The 22,711-nt window shown below is 34.7% G+C and overlaps 2 protein-coding genes across 10 annotated transcripts in view; one reads left to right on the forward strand and one right to left on the reverse strand.

The window, feature by feature from the left end:
* The window catches only part of LOC141377888 (uncharacterized), a 111,416-nt gene extending 104,152 nt beyond the window's left edge, over positions 1–7,264 (forward strand). Inside the window, exon 2 of the mRNA XM_073923954.1 lies at positions 4,926–7,264. Within this exon, the coding sequence (XP_073780055.1) occupies positions 5,224–6,372 (1,149 nt within the window). The 5' untranslated portion in view covers positions 4,926–5,223 and the 3' untranslated portion in view covers positions 6,373–7,264. The remainder of the gene's footprint in view (positions 1–4,925) is intronic.
* agfg1a (ArfGAP with FG repeats 1a) overlaps positions 1–22,711 on the reverse strand; it is a 56,103-nt gene that overhangs the window by 29,740 nt on the left and 3,652 nt on the right. For all 9 annotated transcript variants that reach the window (XM_073922778.1, XM_009291790.4, XM_009291789.4 and 6 more), the window contains 1 exon segment: positions 1,510–1,603. In XM_073922778.1, the coding sequence (XP_073778879.1) occupies positions 1,510–1,603 (94 nt within the window).

The following is a 22,711-nucleotide window of genomic DNA, read 5'->3' on the forward strand; positions in this document are numbered from 1 at the left end:
TTGTTCCAACATTTATTTGCAGCGTAAAATTATTACTTATGTTTAAATGTCTTTTTATATATTAAATTTTATATTATTTTCAATTAAAGGATTTTTAAGTCCGAAGAGAAATGGCCTGTTGTTGTTTTTTATCATTATTTTGTGCTGTATTATTTGGTTACTGAGCCGCAATATATAACACTTTAAAATAAGGAGTTTTCATGTGATTTTCTAAACTAGTAGCGTTTTGAAATGAACGAATGCAAAATTATCGTGATAACCATGAACACTCAATCCTTCGCACCGCCCCTGTCATAGCAGCAACCCGCTCGCAAAAAATACACACTCAAGTCTGGTTTACACTACAATGTCTTAGTTTTTAATATGTTTCACCAAGCATGTCTAAAAGACCTCCTTCCACAATATAGCGCTGAAAACGCACATCCTGTGACCACACAAACATACACATACACTCTGCCATGCGCTGCAGCATATGCACAGGTCAGAGCAGGTCTCTCCTCAAGGATGTATTGCTGGATGACGTCTCGCTATAGTTGTTAAACGTGATATTTAATTCAGCTTGTCTTTATCTAACTACTCTTCGGCCTTGAATCTATCAGATAACGTGTCACAGCGTCAGTACACTGCTTCAATCTTTCGCTTTCACGATTATACTTAGTAACTTTAGCGAAAACCTCAGATACTGTTGGTTGGTTACTGTTGGTTGTGCACCCTTTTTACCAACCAAGTTTGTCGACGCCATTATAACGACACAGATCACTCTGCCTATTCATGCCAGAGTCCCGTTAAAAAAAGTGATTGACAGGTGGTAATTTGTGTGTTGCTTATCCTTATTTATTTATGATTTGGTTATGGGTAAAACAAAGACCATGCAGGTCAGGTAGTTGAAACTGTAGTCTATGACACGTTATGAAACGTGTCATAGCCTACAGTTCATAGGCTATGACACAATTCATAACATATAAAACACCTTATGAATTAATTAATTATTCATAAATAATTTAATGCACTGATGACGACATCGTACGATGCCAAATTGGTCGACATCGCCCAACCCTAGTTGACATGTTTTGCAATGTTTGGACAAGAAAAGTGTATTGTAAATTGACAATTAACTGTCTAGCTTCTACAACTTGTCTTTAAACTATTTGACTTGAATTTTATAATAATTTTTGTCCATATCGCCTGGCCCTAAAATTAATTAGTATTTTAGGGTCATTTAATGTAAATCACATGATACTTATTTTTTTTTTAAATGTGCCTGCTAAAAGTATTGTATAAAAAAATACTATACTACAAAATTACATTGAATGACATTTTAGCAGAGGTCTGCTGTAAATAATGATAAAACTGTATAGCAACTTTTAAGATAGAAAGAAATACCAGAAATTTCCCTTATCTTATCATAATATCACGCAACCATAAATCATAAACTCGGTGGCGTCCGGATATCAGCACTAAGAGTCAATAAAACATCATAGCACTTTCGACCATGACATCATCAATTACCTCATTTCCATGCTTCTGTAGAAGTTCTATTTCCTGTTGCGTGAAAGTCGTCATGGAGATGGACTTCACTCTGTGAGGGGGATTCAGGCCACGTCTAAAAGAGACACAAGAGTAACAGGTTAACTGAATAATGGAAAGTGTTGTACATTGACTACAGCGTGAATGAGATTTCCTGCTCCCTCAGTCTGTGACTCTTCATCATTACAAACATGCTTTTAACACACAGATCTAGGACAAGGACAGACTGTTTTGGTGACTGGCCAAGTCTGTGTGCAGCGAGAATTTGTGTGTGTGTGTGTGTGTGTGTGTGTGTGTGTGTGTGTGTGTGTGTGTGTGTGTGTGTGTGTGTGTGTGTGTGTGTGAGAGGGGGTGGAAGAGCAGGGATAGCGTGTAAAGAGAGAGGTGAGCTAATGCTGCTTTCAGATCGCATTGGAATTACTTTATTTAGGAGAGGAGCACACATTTATGGCACTAGGATGTTGTAATGGGTTTTATTCAAGCCCACACTTTGTGATATCAGAAAAAAATAGATATTTGTTTGGAAATCTTAAACAAGACTTCCATTTATGTGTTTCTAAATATTTTATTAACCGTTTAAGACTGTTAGAAAATAATATGCATCAAGACATATGATACAAAATAGACATGTGGGATAGTTTTCGTCTATTGTAATTGTTGTTTTAATATTGTGTGAGCTGACAGGCCTGTCATTCGCTTGTTATGAAAGCTAAAAGTAAATCTATACACATTATTGTTTTCTATTTTTTAAGAATACATGATAAAGTTGTTGTTAAAAAAATCTGCTGACATAAATGGGACAACATGGCAAAAAAATAAAACATAAAAATACAGTAAAACAATGACCATTTATGTTAAAGCAGAGAGATGCTTTTTAATATTTTTGTGGAAGCTGTGTCTTTTACTTTTAGTAAGTTAAACGGGTCATTAATAATTATTATTTCATAACAAGTGTTAGAGCTGCACAATTTATTGAAATAGATTGCGATCTTGATTCGACCCCCTAGACCCCTAGAATTATGAAGATTATGATGTCATCACTTTAGTGTGAATTAACAACCAGGACATCATAAAATCTGTTCAAGTCCATTATTCCAAGCCTTTAGAGAATGTAGCATTTAAACCAACAGCAAACCAACACAGAATCCAAATATTATTGTTGTTTTTACCATATGTTTGAGAATAACAACAATAATATCCATCTCATATTATTTCTTGATTTTACATCCACAGAAAATCGTGATCTTCATTTTAAGCAACAAAAAAATTCATTCTCATTTTAGCCAGAATCCTGCAGCTCTAAAGGGGCAATATATATTGCATCACCGAACGATTGAGGTCACGTCCATGTGTTGTGCGATAAGTCGACATATTGATTATTGTGATAAGCCTAAACCTCACAAATAAAAAACACAAGCACGTCACAATAAGAACTAAAAGTACAAACGATGATGAATCATCTAATGGTCCAAAGTCTTTAAATGAATCTGCGCTTGTGTGTTTACTCCACAGCCTCATGATCTTTGAACACTTGATCTCCGAATGCCCAAGAGCAATGTAAACATGTGTAAGAGCTGCCCATTAGAAAGCCTGTTTCCTTCCTGTATTTACCCTGTTAGCTTGCTCGGATTTGCTCTCTAGGGATCCGAACGCATGTACTGCAGGGAAGCCACCTCTCATTTCGCTTACACATCCGTTTTCTCATTTCCACCCCTGATCTCTTCCTTTCTCTTTCATCGAACAAAGTCATTTGCAGCTAATAACTAACAGGAAGTTCATTGAGGCAGTTAAAGAAGCGGTAGATTTGTAGAACATGTTCATTTATTGGTGAACTATACCTTTAAGAAACTCTCTTACACCAGTTTCCATGCCAGTGGGATAGGAGATTACATTAATACATGTATAAGTATGGAAAAGACATTTAGCGCAGTCCCTCTGTTCTGAAACGGGTGACAGTTCATTTGACACCTGAGCCGCAACAGATGTTCAAAACACCACACGCATAAACACACCCCCTCGAAACCCTCAAAAGGCGCATGCAGACAGACAAACATGCCACTTCTGCACTAACAACTGTTGCCTGTTTGCATGTGGGAATGGAAGTGAGCTGGTAAATTTCCCTCAAAGCAATTTTCCACCTCTGAGGACGCCACCTGTAACTTCCTTTGCATTGTATAGTGTTTGTGTGTGTGTGTATGCACGTATCTCTATGCATAAATGAGGCCTTCAGTGATAAATTCTGAAGGGCATGAACAGAAAGGGCTTGGTAAGATTAGAACAGGTGCTAAATTATTCACACGACCTGCTGCGGGCCATTGGCACAGGGTTGGGATTCTGTAACTGCGGCCCCTAAGAACCATTCGACTTCGACAAATGTTAAACTTCCAGAAGCCGAACGTCTACATCTTACAAACTACTTATTTAAAATGAGTTGAAACATCACAAATCAAAAGGGAACAACTTAATCTTGTTTAAACAACTTAAAATCGTAAAAAGTGTATATTAAGTAACTTTATTGATGATGGTGCCTAAGGCGTAGTGGTGAGTGCGTTGATACATGCACTAACGTGCTCACAACCTATGCTGATCCTTCCACTCTTTCTGCTCCCCATGATTTCCTGTCAATACTCTCTACTGTCCTATTCATTAAAGGTGAAAAATAATAATAAAAAGGTAACTTAATTTATTCGTGTTGGGAGGACATGAAGGAATTGTGTGTAACCCAGGGTTTTTTACAGTGTGAGAAAACTTTTAAATCATTACACCAGGAATAGTTTCTCAGTAGGCTAATAGTATAACCTTTGATTATTATGCAAATGTGTAATGAATATGGAATTAATTCACTTGGAAGCTGCTTAAAATTCAAGGTGACTCAAAGGACATCTCACTGCAGAGGAAGTGCCCTGAAGTAACCTAAAGTTCCTTGCTTAAAAACAAAATGGTCAAATTGTGAATTTATATACATAAACAAGTGGATGACTCTCTATCACACACACACACACACACAACATAAACCATTGGCTAAAGCAGACTCGTGTGTTTTTTGTTTTAAAACGGTTTTAGAATGAAACTTAGATTCAGGAAAATGATCTCAGTCTACAATATAGACACAATAAAGATACTGGAAAAAACTGACATTGCGAAATATTTTTTATAAAATTGTTGCAAATTTATTAAAAATAAAAAACCTGAAAAATCAAATGTATGCAAGTATTCACAGCCTTTACTCAATACTTTGTTGAGGCACCTTTGGCAGCAGTTACAGCCTCAAGTCTTTTTAAATATGATGCCACAAGCTTGGCACATCTGTCTGTGCGGGTTTTTGCCCATTCCTCTTTACAGTACCTCTTAAGCTCTACCAGGTTGGATGGGAAGCGACTGTGTACAGCCATTTTCAGATCTCTCCAGAGATGTTCAATAGGATTTAAGTCTGGGCTTTGGCTGGGCCACTCAAGGACATTCAGCGAGTTGTTGTGGAGCCACTTCAATGATATTTTGGTGGTGTGCTTTGGGTCATTGTCCTGCTGAAAGATGAATGCCTTCGTTTACAAAAGGGTCTATTATGAAACTAAACAAGATTTTACAAACTAAAACCTGTTCATTTTCGTAACAGTCCATTTTTGTGGATCAAAAATCCTTTTTGAAAACTTGAGAATTTTGAAAACTACTGCAACGACTACAATTACTACAACTACTATGACGACTACTACTATGACTACAACAACTACAAATACTATGACTACGATGACAATTACTACTACAACAACTACATTTACGACAACTACAACTACTGACAAATACAACTACGACAACTATAACTACTACTACTACTACAAGTACAACAACTACTACAACTACTATGACAACAACTACGACAACTACAACTACTACTACTACAACAACAACAACTACTATGACTTCGACAACTGCTACAACTACTACGACAACTACAACTACTACGAAAACAACTACTACTACTACTACAACTACTACAACAACTACTACGATTTCGACAACTGCTACAACTACTACTACTACTACGACAACAACTACTACGAAAACAACTACAACTACGACAAATACAACTACGACAACTATAACTACTACTACTACTACAAGTACAACTACTACGACAACAACTACGACAACTACAACTACTACTACAACAACAACTACATCAACTACTGCGACTTCGACAACTGCTACAACTACTACTACTACGACAACTACAACTACTACGAAAACAACTACAACTACTACTACTACTACTACTACTACTACAACAACAACAACAACAACTACTACGATTTCGACAACTGCTACAACTACTACTACGACAACAACTACAACTACTATGACAAATACAACTACGACAACTATAACTACTACTACTACTACTACAAGTACAACAACTACTACGACAATTACAACTACTACTACTACTACTACTACTACTACTACTACTACAACAACAACAACAACAACTACAACAACTACTACGAAAACAACTACTACGAAAACAACTACTACGAAAACAACTACAACTACTACTATGACAAATACAACTATAACTACTACTACTACTACTACTACTACAAGTACAACAACTACTACAACTACTACGACAACTACTACAACAACAACAACAACAACAACTACTACTACGACAACTACAACTACTACGAAAACAACTACTACTACTACAACAACAACAACAACTACAACAACTACTACTACGATTTCGACAACTGCTACAACTACTACTACGACGACAACAACTACTACAAAAACAACTACAACTACTACTATGACAACTACAACTACTACATTAACCCCCAATACTGATCCTTGAGACAGTCTAGAAAGATCCCTGCCAAATGTCATACATTAATATTTTAACACTCAAAATGAGTAAAGTCCCTTTTTGTATTCAATTGAAGAAAAGAAAATCTGAACTGATGAAGATCAGAAAATTCTGACAGAATTTTTATAATTGGTTGAACTTAGTGACGTTACAAGCTTGAATTGGCCTGAAGAAGAAAAGTAAATTATATGAAATAAAACTGCACACATATTTATATTCAATCTCATGAACTGACTGCACTAAATAGGGATCCACCTCAAAGTCAGTGAATTGTCCCTTGTTGCCTGGCCTGCATTCTATATAAAAAAAGCAACCTCTCAAGCCATGCAGCAAAAAGCACGACACACTTTACTGATGAAGACCTAAACAAAAGGCTCAAAGAGCCAGCACATCAGCAACTGGCCAATCATAAACAGTTCATTTATGATGCCATTGTGGGGTGGTGCTTGCAGATGTCCAATGGCATGTGAATCAGCCCAAGATATGAGAAGAAAATGAGTCACTAGGACAAATGAACATTTGCTGGATGAGGATTTAGGACACCACTAGATGGATTTACACCAATATCGGGCGCCACTGCCAAATGAACGACCCTGACACACAAACATGAGGGGAAACACAGGCCTGTTCCCACGTGTGCTGGGTTACTTGCATTTGCTAAAAGGGGTTTTATTTGACTAAACAGTTCAAAAGAGCATCAATGTTTTGTAATAATGTTTGAGGTGAAAAGTGAGCTAACATAGCCCAAGGCCAGAGCTTAACCTTAGTGTAGCATGTGAGAAAACCACTTCAGGTGGTGAGAAGCTCTGGCATCAACTTCACACTCCGGCTGAGCTTGCAGATGCCGCATATGGTTTCAGTGATGAGAAAAGCCATGAGTTTGAGGTGAGAATTACTGGTTGTATTGGGGTTTTGAGAGGTATGATGGCCTGAACAGGTGGATTGATGAAAATGGGTCAGAAACTGGGCGAGAGGTCACAACAATAACGTATGGCAAACATAGGAGAAGAGAAACACGCACATAAGTTCTGTGAAGCTTGTGGGTGTGTCAGAGTTTACTCAACACTCTAGGTCCTCTTAAGAAATCACTGCCAGCTAAAATGCTGAAACTTCCTCTGAACTCATACGTCAGTGCAAGACATCATCGACAACCACAAAAAATTCAGACATAGCATGCATGTCTAAAGGTCTTTAGATGCACATCCTTTCAAAGGATAGGTAAATATTTTGATCATTCATATAAAAGAAACAATGTAAATTAATATAAAAAGTTAATTGTTAGATTAAATAATATCTAATATAATAATATAAAATCAAATAATTATAAAATTACTGACACAGAAAATTGATTAAATAAGATTAAAACAACTAAATCAAATGGACTTAAATAAAAAACAATTATTAATAAGATTTTTAAAATTCAAATTTAGAAAAATAAATACATCAAGTATTGCAATAAATAGAAAAACTTTAATAAATGTAACTTAAAAGAAACTAAATATTTTCAAATAATATTTAGACCATTTAACAATATTATTTTTTTCACAGTTTTATTACAATTACAATTTCTACATAGTAGAAAAGGATATTTATATAAGAAACTATTTTTACATTTGATGCTTGAGGGTCTGTAGCATTTAAAATATTAAAATCACCACTGTAAACTACAATGAAAGAAAGAAAGAAAGAAAGAAAGAAAAGAAAAAAGAAAGAAAAAGTAAAAGAAAGAAAGAAAGAGAAAAAAGAACAATGAAAGAAAAAAGAAAGAAAAATAGGAAAGAAAAGAAAGAAAATGAAAAGAAAGAATGAATGAAAGAAAAAAGGAAAAAGAAAGAATTAAAGAAAATAAAAGAAAAGAGAGAAAAAAAGGAAAGAAAAGAATGTAAAAACGAAAGAGGAAAAAAGCAAAATGAAAGAAGGAAAAAAAGGAAAGAAAAAGGAAAAAAAGAAAAAGAAAGAAGAAAGAAAAAGGAAAAAAAAGAAAAAAAAAGAAAGAGAAAGAAAGAAAGCGAATGTGGGAAAGAAAGCAATAGCAAGATAGACAACATGGAAAGACAGAAAGCAATAAAGAGGCAGTGAAAGTAAACTATCAAAAGACAGAGTAAAGTAAAAAGAGTATAAGAGAGAGAGAGAGAGAGAGAGAGAGAGAAGGGGGGGGGGATGGAGAGCCTCCCTGTGCTGGAATGTGTTTAGCCAGTAACTGACCCTGCTATAAAACTAACAGGGAAGTGTTTGTGGATAGCCCGATTTCACCCAAACTCTCCTCAGGTGACGCTCCTCTTTCTCAAGCCAAAAAAATCAGACTGTGATAGAAGCATAGCACTGTTCAGATTAAAGGTCAGCTGATGTGGCTTTTTCAGATACACTGTCCTTCATTGATACTGGCACACTGTTTAAATTTGGTAAATAAGACAACAAAATGGTTTCGAATACTAAAATAACCTTTACATTGATTGAGAACAAGCCGTTTCAAATGCAGCACAGTTTTATCAAAAACACAAATATTTTATCTTGTAAAATTTGTGTGCCACAATTATTGGCACCCTTACGAATACATTGTTTTGTTAAACAATACATTGTTTTTGTTAAATATTATTGAAGTACTTTTAATATTTTAGAACATCTGGGCGACAGGAACAAGGACTCATTCAACCGTGGCCTCCTGTTTCACAAGGGTATTAAAATGAGGAAATAACACACAGACCAAAGTCGCTTAGTCATTTATCACCAAAATATTCAGTGATGACTTGACAATAAAAAGTTGTTGAGCTTCTCAAAATGGGAAGTGGCTACTAAAATGCCATTTCCACAATCAGGGCACAATCATTTTAAGCAAATCCCAGTGAACTGCAAGTGTTATAAAGCAGCCTGAAAGAGGATGTTCGCCTGTCTTAATTACTAGCTGGGTTTGCATAAAATGAAATGAATCTTAAAGTTTGCAAAAATACAAAATTACAAAAGCATATGAAATGCTTTTCCATCAATCTGTTAAAGTGGATGATTATAGCGTTTGTAGCAACCAACAGTAAAAAGACAATCACAATGGGGACAGCTTAGTCATATAATATTTGCCACGTCAGAGTTAACACATTTTCACCTTTTATTATTCGCATTAACCTTTTCATACAAGTCCAAAATCACCTCAAGCTATTCACAAATTAGCGGACTTCTATTCAAAATGTTTCATTTCCAGTACTTGTTTCTCATGCAATACTTCAAAATTAAAGCATTAAATTATCTGCAAGTCATTCTTTTTCAATGGGAGCTGGAGACAACCTATCAGAAATAGGAAACACTTTAGAATAATGGTTCATTAATTAATGTATTCAGTAACATTAAGTAGGAATAATTTTGTAAAGGTGAATAAATACCATAATAAATGTATTGATAATTGCTTGTTCATGTTAAAAAATACATGAACTAATGGACTATTATTTTAAAGTGTTACCCAGAAATGTAGTAGTCCATTACGAGAGAATTCAAGAAAATGTGGTCGGATAAACCTTGCATTGTTGGGGAACTCTTGGGGTCTTGATGAATTTCTGATGAATGTATTACTCTCATTTATATGCTTATTTGAGTAATTTCATCATAATCATTATTATTATCATTATTATTATCATCATCTATTGTATTAACTATTTTATTATTACCCATACCTATGGCATTATTATCAGGTATGTGTGCTTTGATTAATAAAAAAAAAAGTAATTATGTGTAAATGCAGTCAGAAATGAGAAGATAAATTAGAAGAGCAGCATTAAATGTCACAATGATGGTAAATTTATGGATGCATGCCATAGGACACCTGCGTTCTGTTCTGTAACTCATGATAAGGCGCACCTGCACGTGCGCCCACACTCATTTGTACTGACATCTAAAAAATTATGAGTATCTATGAACTTCAGCTGAACTTTAGGTTGACAGCTCAGTGGACAGTGAACAAGATAGATTGTTGAGCATTGTTTTTTGGCTGAGTCATCACTTTTGAAACAGGAAGGAAAGACCTTAACTGACCATAGGTAAGACCCCTGAAAGACCCTGAGATTCTATTGGTGGCGGGCACCTGAGAGATTTAAGATCCCATTAGCGGAGAAGCTGATAGAGGTGTGTAATGTGTAAATTTGGGTGGAGTATTAAGACATAGACATTAAGACATTTAAACTGTGTGCAAGCCTATGTTCAGCAGACACTCAAACGACCCGTCTCTGTTGTTACTGATGCTGTAACAACAAACTGCTTTGCCTAAACAATTCTGAGATCTCAGAGTTTGTCATTTTTTTGAAAAGCTTGACTTAGAGACTTAGAATATTTTGCAGACCAGAATCTTTTTTCCACAACAGCTTCTGACCACTTTAGTTCTAAGCAAATCAAAGTTGAGGTTGATTAGTGTTCAGGTGGGATTGCCAGTTTGTAATGAAGAATGCAGACAAATTAACATTAATATGAAGTCCAAAACTTATAAACAGCTTTTAAATGGTTTATTTGCTTAGAAATCATGTTCAATAGTAAAAGTGCTAATGACAGGGTGGCTAGAGCCAATGACGATTTTGCCAGTGGTGCTTTTTATATTAAAAATGTGTCATTTAATGTGTTTTTTCCCACCAAGTCATTGACATCATTTATAAATTTGGAAATTAAATATTTAAATTGCTGTAGATTTCCAAGTAAGTTTGTAGTTTTGATCAGGACTGAGTTTGATTTACAGATTTATGCAAAAAACCTGGGATAAAATATTAATCTGATGCATTTTTACAGCAGTTTAATTCAGTGGATGCTTTCATACTGAACTTACAAGGGTAGAAAATTTGCCCAAAAGTGTATTGTTTTTTTTTATTCTTTAAAGCAGTTTATCAAAATATGTGTCAAAATAAGATTTGTCACCAAAAATCATTCCGCTAGCTCAAACATAAAAAAATATGGCCAAATTAAGACTCAAAACCCCAGAGTGGATTAAATCTTCCCAACAGTACATAAGGGTTAAAATCAAGACCCTCCCATTGCAAATGTTTTGATAAATCTTTACTAGCGCTGGATGATCATTTTTAATCATTGCTTGAATCTGTAATTAAAAATAAAAAAACTCTCCATTAACTGTTTAAAAGAGTTTCAAGAAAACAAAATCCAAAAACATTCTTAAGTGTCTTCAATTATTGTTAATACTGAGCAAATAAGACATTTTTCTCAGCAGACTTTGCTCAGATTTACCAAGGGTGCCAATATTAGCGCATAGCACAGTACTGTCAGTACTTTATCTGGAGTGTAATCAGTGGCTGATAACGAAATTTGAGGTGAATTCAGGCAAATTAGAACATTTTTTTATTAACTAAGTCACAAAAAGTTTAATAATAGCAGGAATTTCTGTTCGAGTGACAATGTAAAAAGTGTGAGTGGAGCTTACGGCCTCGCACATACGCACAATTACTGACATATCTGAAGTGAGAAGACAATGTGCACTTCCTGTCCTACTGTTTCCACTTCCTGTGCACATGCAGACCACATGCTGCTGATGAAGCAAATACATGACATACACTTCCTGTTCGAGAAGAATTCACACTCATCTGGTCATACGTAGGCCATAAAATGACCAGAATGATTATAAATGAGAGGATGTGATTAAAGTTCAGATCAGATGACAGGAAATGCAGTCAAATCACAACAGGATATTAGTCACAAACACAAAGCTGAAGAAAAAATACATACAGAAATAATTAATTTGCATACATATTATGGCTGATATTGCATAAATGGTTAGATGACGGTAATGTAAAAACAGCACTGTTTTTTCTTCTTTTTTTTAATATTTTTCAAAATATGTTTAACAAAACATTTTTTTCAGTATGTCTGATAATATTTTTTTCTTATGGAAAAAGACTTATTTGTTTTATTTCATCTAGAATAAAAGCATGTTTTTAAATTTTTAAACACCATTTTAGGGACAAAATTATTAACCCCTTTAAGCTATATTTTTTCTTGATAATCTACAGAACAAGCCACTGTTATACAATAACTAACCTAATTCCCCTAACCTGCCTAGTTAACCTAATTAACCTATTTAGGCCTTTAAATGTCACTTTAAGCTGTATAGAAGTGTCTTAAAAAATATTGGGTAAATATTATTTACAGTCATCATGGCAAAGATAAAATAAATCAGTTATTAGAGATGAGTTATTAAAAATATTATGTTTAGAAATGTGTTGAAACAATCTTCTCTCTGTTGAACAGAAATTGGGGAAAAAATAAACAAGCGGTCTAATAATTCAGGGGGGGGGGGGGGGGGGGTAATAACTCTGATTTCAACTGTGGTTTCAAACAGAATTCAGTCAGATCTAATGAATAGATCTGAATTACCGAAATTTCTTGAAAAGATATGCAAGCAGCGTGGCAAAATCTTTACCCAGTTCTCCAGGATTAAAATGGGAATCACTGGCACACTTGTGCATATGGTCCACGGCCGGAGGATTAACTCCCCATGCAAATGCCCTAATTAAAATCCAGCACCTAATAGCTCATACATTAATAACTTACAGTGTTAATCAATTACTTTTCCATAACCCACAAAAAATTTGCATATATTAGACTTTTAACACTCACTTCATCAAGCTTATGGTGATTAGCTAAAATATAATGTGTATTAAGATACAACTAATAATAAGAAAGGTGTAAACTACAAAGGTAAAAGTATAGAGAATGAGATGGTTTAAAAATCATGGTCATGTACAAAAACTTAAACCTAACCTAAAGTCCATAATCATATCAACAAGACAGGACGTGCGCAAAGCAACTAGGATAAAAAGATCTGTTCAGCTCTCTGTGATCATCAGGACCTCAAGAATAAGTTTTACTCCATAAATACGTTATTAAAACCTGCATGTTTGTAATAAAAACCGAAAAATCGCTACATAATTTATCACCACAGCCGCATGTCGGTATAAAAGAAGACGCTTCAATCCTGGTTTGTGGACGTTAAATCAGGCTAATTTTGTACATTAGCATAACAGATATCCATTCAGCAGTGGATATTACTCTGTGTCCTGTTTTGCTGTGCAAAAACAGTGCAAAGCTAAATGTGTGTGTGCAAACTTTATAATAACATTGTGTGCGACTCATTGCAGATTGGCTTGAATTAACTCCACAACAAATGCATCAAATAAGCATTGGGAAAGTTCTTACTGTAGTAAGGGAGAACTGCTTCATTCTTGTCTGTCACTGTACCGTGTATCTATGTGAGACACAGCAGGTGAAGGCTGCACACATCAGAGCAATACCAAAAGATCTCTATGGCTCTAAAACGCACGTGGGAACAGTGGGCGGGGGGAACTAGCTCATTTGCGTTAAAGACAGAGGCAAAAAAAAAAAAAAAAAAAAGCTGCAATGTCCTAACAGCTCAAACTTTCCACATTCTGAAAGTTATAATAAGTAATCTGATGGGTATTTTGAGCTGAAACTTTACAGAAACATTCTGAAAACACAAAAACTCAACTAAAATCTTGAAAAATGGGTAAAATAGGTGCCCTTTAAACATCAACGATTTACAACAAAACAGTGTTTTCTGTTCTTTGAGAATAGAGAAGTCCATTATACAACTATAAACAAAAGCATAACAAAACAGAGGAACAAATTACTCTTTTAGAACATTTATTTCCAAGCTGATGAGTAATGTTAATTAATAAAACCATTGACAGCTAATAATAATTTATGTGAAAAGCAGCAGACATTATAACTGCAGTGCACACTATATGAATGCTGTGGATCCTACTACAGTTATTGTATATAGATTACTGTTGCACTGTATTGTCTGTAGTTTGTAGTGACGTTGCTAAAGAGACTGTCTGGCATCTGGTGTGTGTGCTCTAGTGAGGAGAGCAGCAGACATCTCTCTGGTGATGTTAAATTCAATTTAGAGAAAAGATCTCATTTATTTGCCCCAATGGAGTTTACTACAACGCTCATCGTTCAGGGAAAATTATAGAGGGGAAGGACTGTTTATTATGTACTACGTAGTATGTTCAAATAGGCCTGTCACAATAGAGTGGAGAAACTATGACGTTAATTTGTTTGCAAAAACCCAAAAGCGAGTTAGTATTTTACCATTGTTTAGTTTCAGTTCCCTCGTTCCAAAGTCAATGGGTTTTTTGAATGGGGTTTCAGTTAAAACGATTAAATAATGTTTGTGGCAAACACAAGCTCAAGATACTTTCACGTTTTACTCTACGACATAAAACACATCAGTTACAGCACAGTCTTGATTTTATTTTATTTTTTTATGTTTTAACTGTTAAGGTAAGCAGGCTGTGTGCACGCGAGCGATAACGTTACACTTGTTTAAATGTCTTATGTTATGCAGGCACATTTATACATTTCGTTTTTAAAACTTTTACAACAACCGTAAAGCAAAACAGATGCATTTCCCACTTAAAAACGGCAAGTAGGTCTATGTGTTTTTTGTGTATTTATTAGTTTATAATAAATAGCGTGGATTATAATATAATAAACAAAGAGATTTACTCTTTGTCATGGACAATATTTCTAAAATATAAGCTTGAAGAGTCATCTGTAGCAGGGTGGTGCTGATGTCACAGGCGAGCGCCCTGAAGTTAGTGTAGTCCGTTTACAGCTAATGTTAGCTTTTTAGTTCCTGCGTTTGTATTTAAGATCCAAAAGTGCTCAAAGTTGTATTTTCGTGTGAGGATTATCTGGCTGGACAAAACGTGTAAGTGTAATGAACAGTGTTTGATCACAGAGCTTATTATTTGCAATCTTCAAAAAGCCTATGGGAAAATTCTATAAGGATTTTATCGAGGGAACCAGTTTTATGCTAGCAGCCGATTAGCCTACAAAGTAAGGTCATAGTTCCAACACTATAATCAGAATATCAACTTATCGTGTAATACATGGACATGAGCTCAATCATTTTTGGCCACTCAATATATATTGTGATATATTGTGACATAAATGTCTTTAAATTAGTGTCATTTCACAGCTTCTGTTATCTCATCTAATCTCTGTTAGAGGTGTCAGAGAGTTCAGGGATGTTTTTTTTATTAACAGGTCAAGAAAAGGTTCATTTTCAAAACATTTTCCAAAAAAACTACCGGTTTTGAGTAGTTGTCAAAGCGATCTCTGTTTTAAATCTGCAGTCCACTTCCAGAAAAGTTATGATTCATGAATAACTTTAAAGCCAAAAAGGACATTTACATGTGTTTTTTCTGCCTTGAATGCGTTTATGGCAATGAAAATCCTGTTGTAGAATCATTATATAAACAAGGCATAAATTGGTCTTAAAGGTGCTGTATGTAAGTTTTTGACTCTTCTAGAGCAGAAAAATACCATAATACGTGTGCATATATTTAAGAAACATGTTATGCAAACATTCTTGTTTATCTTGAAAACAATGCTAAAGTCAGATATTCTGCTTTGAAAATGGGCAGTCCGTGCTGGAACTCTGTCTCTGTTTTGGTTCTTTAAACCCACCCACTGCCAGTTCAGCCAATTATATTTCAGCACCCCGGGTTGCCTTGGCGAAAAACTGCATATTTCATTTATTCAATCAGAAAAGCTCTCAAAGCATGTGCCCGTGACCAAAATGTGGCCTGCAGTGGACAGTAGCAGACTCCTAAATAAGATGCAGATTAAGAGTTCCACATTAGGTGGTAATTAATTAACAAATAAAATAAATATTATGAACGTAAACATTAGGTGAGCAGGTTACATTTTAACCCTGCGTCCTAACTACACGCTATGTGATAGGGTTTGCATTAATAAGCAATTTGGCTGTTTGCACCAGACGAAACATGACAGAAATTTAAATACAGCCCTTACGAAATACAGAACATGCAATCACTCATGAAATAGTAAGATTGGTAATCTATTTAATACTTAATACATAATAAATACATACATAATAAACCTCTTTAACATTATTAAACGTACATGCTAAATTACTGATATGTGCTGATTTTGAGTCACAGTTTTAAAGTTCAATTTCAAATGGTTTATTTTCTTTTCAAGGTCTGAGGTGAACTATCTGCTACTGCTTTCAGTAGTATGGCAATAAATGCCATGTAAAATGGCATTGAAACTTACATTATTAGCATTTAACACTGAATAAAGGACATTAGGCGTATCTAAGGTGATCATTGTCAGTTTTCTGTTGTTCAGCTGCAAGCAATAGAAGCTGTTTCTAATAGTTCAATCAGGTGTGGGTTATAACAAAAACTCCTTTTAATATGAAAAATATTCCTTCTATCACATCCTGTTGCTTTTATTTAGAACATGATTTAAATCAGCTTTTACGCCCCATTCACACGAGGCGTCAGCATCAACGCTTCCCATTCACTTTGAATGAGTGACGTCAGGCATTGCCGAACTGCATTGTGGATCTGTCTGCGCCGCTTCAGAGGCGTTGCTCGCTGCAGAAGTTTAGACTAGCTCAACTTTTAAAGGTCAGACGGAAGCGTCAGCCATTCAGATCGCTGTATGCAAATACAGCAGCTAGACAGTGGCCTTTTGCTGACTGAATTTCATTGGCTGACGCTGCTATGACGATCGCGTTGACCCCAACTTCAGACATGCCTTCAGTCAAGCATTGACGCTGAAGCCCTGGGTGAATGGGGCGTTAGGCTTGATTGTCAGACTCGTTCCTTGGTCCTCAATCTGGCAACCAGCGCTTGCATTTGTTTTGATCCAGGAGTGCAATACCTAGTTCAACCACTGGGTGTCAAACTTACATATACTGCACCTTTCAAATGACAATAATATCACTTATCCCAATAATTTCTATGACATGTTTCATAGCAAAAACGACTTCTATTCTACCTATTCACATATAAATACTGTCAGAATTTTTAAACAATCAAGTTTAGATCGAGGAGATAAAGATAATTTTTCAATGAAGTAAACAGTGACTGTGAGAAAGTTTGATTTTGAAACCACTTAAAAAGTTTATATTTTCAGGCACACTGTTCTCTCAAAGTATAGAAAAAAAAGTAGAAAACTGTTTATTAAAAACAATGTCAAGTAACACTAATTGTCCAACTTGTGAAATGTAAAAATTACTTCTGGCAGTTGTTTTTATGCTTAAAAAAAGTGTTCATTTATGAAGATTATATTGCTGAGCTAAATGCGGAAAAATAATACATTTTTTGTTTGAATAATCCAGAAATCTATGGACTAATTCACTGGGATTTATAAGTCAATGAAATTAGCTTGACGTTAGTTCCCAGGTTGGCCTACAATATTCTATTCCTGCAGCACTCAACTGTTAAATCAAAATTTACAATGAATATTTTGCTAGCACACATTGTTATCCTTTAGGCTAACAATTAATCCATGCAAGTCAATCCACTGCAAAAAGAAAAGCTTGTTTTGGTAACATTTAAAGTCTGCCCATTTGCTTCCGCATTACCTTGCTATGAGCAGGGCCAGACGGAATCTGCGGATGTTTTTTTGCTATTTCTGCTGAGAATTTAGGTAAAAATCTGCGGATTTCTGTGGAATTATTTTGGGAGTATCCAGCAGAGTACCATAACTTAAACCTTAATATATGAAATAAAAAGTTTAAAAATTACTGAATAAAAATTGAATAAATTCAGATTTACACATTTACTCAAGTAAATAAACAGAATTAATGAAGGGCTAAAAATCTGCAGAAACCTGCGGAATTCTGCGCGCAAAGATTCCGTGTGGGCCTAGCTATGAGGGAATGATGTACATAAAGAAAGCCCCGCCCCCATACCCAATATTCAATTTCAGTTGGAAGTGAATCCACATGCCAAAATAAAAGTCTCCTTCCTGTCCATGCAGACTTTTAACATTTGAGTTCAGCTTTATTACAGACAACTTGCCTGATTCACATTTATAGCAAAGTAAAAGCCCTTGCAGTGCACACAGATTAGTTCAAATACACCGGACACCCTTTTCAAATAAACTAACATGATTCTCAACTCGCTCCTCCCAGCAGGATCCCAGAAGAATTCAGCTACAATAACTCGCTTCATATTTCTTTTGATTGATTATACGTTTGCATGGACATCACTAATTCCATCTCGCGTCATCAATGACGATGTGAAAACAACCTATTGTCATTTGTTTGTCATCAAATGCCTGACAACTGCCGTGTGCATCCGGTTGCAAAACGTACTACACAACCGTCATGTTTAATTTAAGGTGTTTACATGTCTGTACTGCACTTCAATAATGCAACTAAAATGGAAATGTCTTAACTCGATTTATGTTTAGTTCGAGTAGGACTTTAGTCAGTTTAAGGTAAAAAAAAAATTTTAATTGCTGTTTATATGGTAGACTTTTAATCATAGTATTGCCTTAATTGTATTAAAATTGTTTTGGAGTATTGGTGTCCATGTAAACGTTCTCACTTATCAATTGATCACATCCATCTAACTATCCTTCTTATATTTTGCAGACTTACTGACTATTACTTAGTAATTTTGCGGTCAGTTTAGTGAGCACAAGAGAATGGCATTATAGAGATCTCTTTATCTGGAATACCATCAATCCTGATCACACTATGCAAGGATATCATCTATCCAGCGATTTACTCAGAAACGTGCCAAGATGTCATTTCTCTAAGAAGTGCTTTAAACAGAAGGCAGATGGCTCCTCTGCCCTCGTGGGATCCAATAAGAGGTCATTCTCAAATATCTTGCCGCCTTTTGAGGGAGTAGTTTAAATGTAACAGTAATCTGGAATAGACTACACTGCAAGATAGTAACTTAAAAAAATTCAAAGATATGGAAGGACGCCAGCAGAACGGTTCCCTCCTCCACTTGACAGCTGGGAAATCGAACCCATTTTTAAGCAAACCCAGGAGACGTAGCTCATCACGCCTCGGATGTGATGAGTTCAGACAAGTTCAGACTGCCGGAGACTATTTCTTTCCCTCAGATCAGAAACAGAGACTTGAACTAACACAACCAATTTAGATTCTTCACAAAGACTTTCAGCTAATGAAAAAAAGGGTACAGGAATAAAAAGGCACTACTCCGTGCAGACAATCCATTTCAAATTCAGACATCAAGGGGAATATGTGAATAAAAATGGGGAAAAAGTGGGTCGGTTTTCATCATATTCCAAACCAAGCATAAAATTATAGGATTGAATTACCCAGCAGGAACGAACACATTCATCTGTAAAGACACTGAGCCCTCTGCAACAGCAACATAGTGTTCCCCCAAAAATATCCTGAGAAACAACCTGAAGACATTTTACAATTATAAGAATTAATTTGAGAAACCAGTGCAGAATGTGTTAAAATGTTATGACCGATTGTCATTTTAAAAAGATCCATAAATGCACATGAAATTGCTTAAGAGAGCAAACCATAGTGCATCACACAAATGTCATAAACCCCCAGACTACAACTAAGGAAGATGGTCTTCTTCCAATATTTACTTACATTCTGACAATTGTTAGGCCCGTAAAAGGTGGGGAGAGTATTGGGTGATTTTAAAGACCCACTCCTCACTGATAAAGATCCAAAATTTGTCCCATACATGAGCTCATTTGTCCTATTTTGACCGCTATGCCATCCTAAATATTAAAAATGACCCATCAAAATAGGCTTTAAGAACTAGCGGATTCTTTTGTTGGTTGTTGATAAGAGCTGGGCATTTAATCAAAAAGTAATCAACATCGACATTCAAAACCTATAATTGATCATCAAATTTTTCCAGGTCAATTGTTTTTCATTTACTTTCCTTACCGCATATGAAGTCATGTGACCCCACTCTGTTAAGGCTGATTTATACTTGTACATCGAACACACAATGTTCCGTCACAGCCTTCGCAAGCTCGTATACCTGCGGACCTCGTAAAACTGTAACATGTCACACGGCATATTTTCAATTATGATGTTCAGTAAATAATCATAGATAGTGCATGTTTCCTTTAACTATTTCAAAATCAAGAAATGCACCCTATATTCAAAAATCTCTCACTTGTAATATGTGAACATATTTACAGTACAAAACTTGTCAGTGAACTATGAGGCCAAAATAAATAAATAAATAAAATAATCGTTTATTAATAAACAAAGCTAGGTAAAACGTTCAATTAATTGAGATTTTGATTTTAGGCCAAATCACCCAGCCCTATACTGTCAACTTGGTGTGATTTCAGCTAATTAGTTTTGTCCAATGCAAACAATTATTTTTTATGAGTCTAACATCCAGGCGTGCATGAAAACATAAGAATCTAACGTAAGTGATGTCATCTTTCACTACTGACCTGCTGTACTGTTAAATATAGAAAACATTTTACAAGTAACATTTATTTTAAATCTTGGAGCTTATTCTTGAAATAAAATGATGGTGTGTGTAAGTTTTTTTTTTTTTTTTTTAAAGACAACAACAGTATCTCCAGCAGAAAAAATATCCAAAGATGCTGCTTAAAAGTGTGAAAAAATCTGGTTTTAAAACTTATGAAGACTAGTAGAAATCAATGATTCATTTGGATTATTTAACCCAACATGTTTACTGCTCCAAAATATTATAAATGTTTCTCAAAATAAAATGTAGTGTTCAAAGGGAAAGAAAATGAGGCAAATAACTGCAAAAATGTCCACTTTTTGAGTACAAGAAACCACTCCTTTTACTGGGCTGGCTACAGGCCTGATTCTTTATCACACACATGTAAGATGAGTCTTGCAGTTTGAATTAAAAAGGCATTAATTTAGGAATCATTTCTATCTTTAATCCAAAATCCCCTGCAGTAGACGGCTGTTACACAACAGGCCAGAAATACTGACACAGGACGAACAACTGTCCTAAAAGATACACTTTAATAAAATCTATTCATCTATCAACTTTTATATGCATCTTTTAATGTAGATATTGCGAATGTGATGGCATGTTTAAAAGCATTAGTTCTTGTGCCAAATTGATGCATATCAGCTAATGTGGAAGAACCATTATGTAAAAGACTTACATGTAAAAATCTTCAGTACACAGAAACTTGGCTTCAGATGTCAAAATGCATATTGCTGCTGTTATAACAATGCCAACAACAGATCAGAGAGCCTATCATGATATGAATCTGAACATAAACCATTCGGAATTTATATCTAATTTACTAGCAGCAGAAATTTTGAATTCATCCGGAGTGATTAAAAACATTGATAAGCAACCAGAATGCACCGTCTTTTGAAAAGCTTGAGAGTTTTAATCTTCAAAATGAAAAACAACAGAACAGTTATCATTCACACTATGAAAGTTAAATATAATCACTCCATTATCATTTTTACTTAAAACTGCGCTGATCGTGTACTATTATAGTTTATAATTTAATTTAAAAATAATTCTGATAGCTTCATATTACCAATGAATGCATAGGTTTAACAGTATGACTATATTTTTATCTATTATATCTAATTTATCTATTATAGATTTTTTATTGATTTATTATTTATATATTAAAAAATTGTAAAAAAGTAAATATATTTATTTTAGATCTGTCTGTTCTTACTATATTTAAATAATTTCCAACTGATGTAACCTTAGATTTATGTATATATATATATATATATATATATATATATATATATATATATATATATATATATATATATATATATATATATATATATATATATATATATATATATATATATATATATATTAGGGTTGTAACGGTATGAATTTTTCACGGTATGATAATCGTCTAAAACAATACCACGGTTTGACGGTTTCGCGGTATACGGTATGTTACAAAATAATAGAACAGTGAAGCAAATTTGACTTTTTCCAAATAATATATTTTTAGTTACTATAAACAACACCACTTACAATGAACAAATAAAAATAAGAAAATAATAAATAATGTGTCAAAGTCCAAATAAAGTCCAAATAAACATGGTGCAAATCCTCAGTAAAAAATAGATATAAATATTTACTATACTATAAATAGTTACATAACGAAACTAGATTCAATATGGAACATCCCTAGATTTTATGTGCCAGCAAGGATATGGTTGTCTATGGATATGGATATGGTTGTCTGCAATGCAGACAAACAGCTGCATCTTCATTTGCGTCTTTTGAAAACAGCAAGAGCAGCAGTTTGTCTTTGCTGTGTCACTGTTTTTTCATGTTTCTGTGCTGCTGTGCATGCAAAAGTACTTAGTATGAGAATTATTTCATGCAAAACTTTTTTTTTGCGTTTTATTTAGCCGCGCATAAATGTATGCCTTTCTCTCATTCCGTGTTGTTCAAAAAGCTCATGTTGGTCCACAAACAAAAGCGAAACCTATGCTTATTGGTTGTGATATAGCGAGTTTGAACCAATCTGGGCATGGAGGAGGGA

This window comes from Danio rerio, chromosome 15, assembly GCF_049306965.1.
Source record: "Danio rerio strain Tuebingen ecotype United States chromosome 15, GRCz12tu, whole genome shotgun sequence".
Lineage (NCBI taxonomy): Eukaryota > Metazoa > Chordata > Actinopteri > Cypriniformes > Danionidae > Danio > Danio rerio.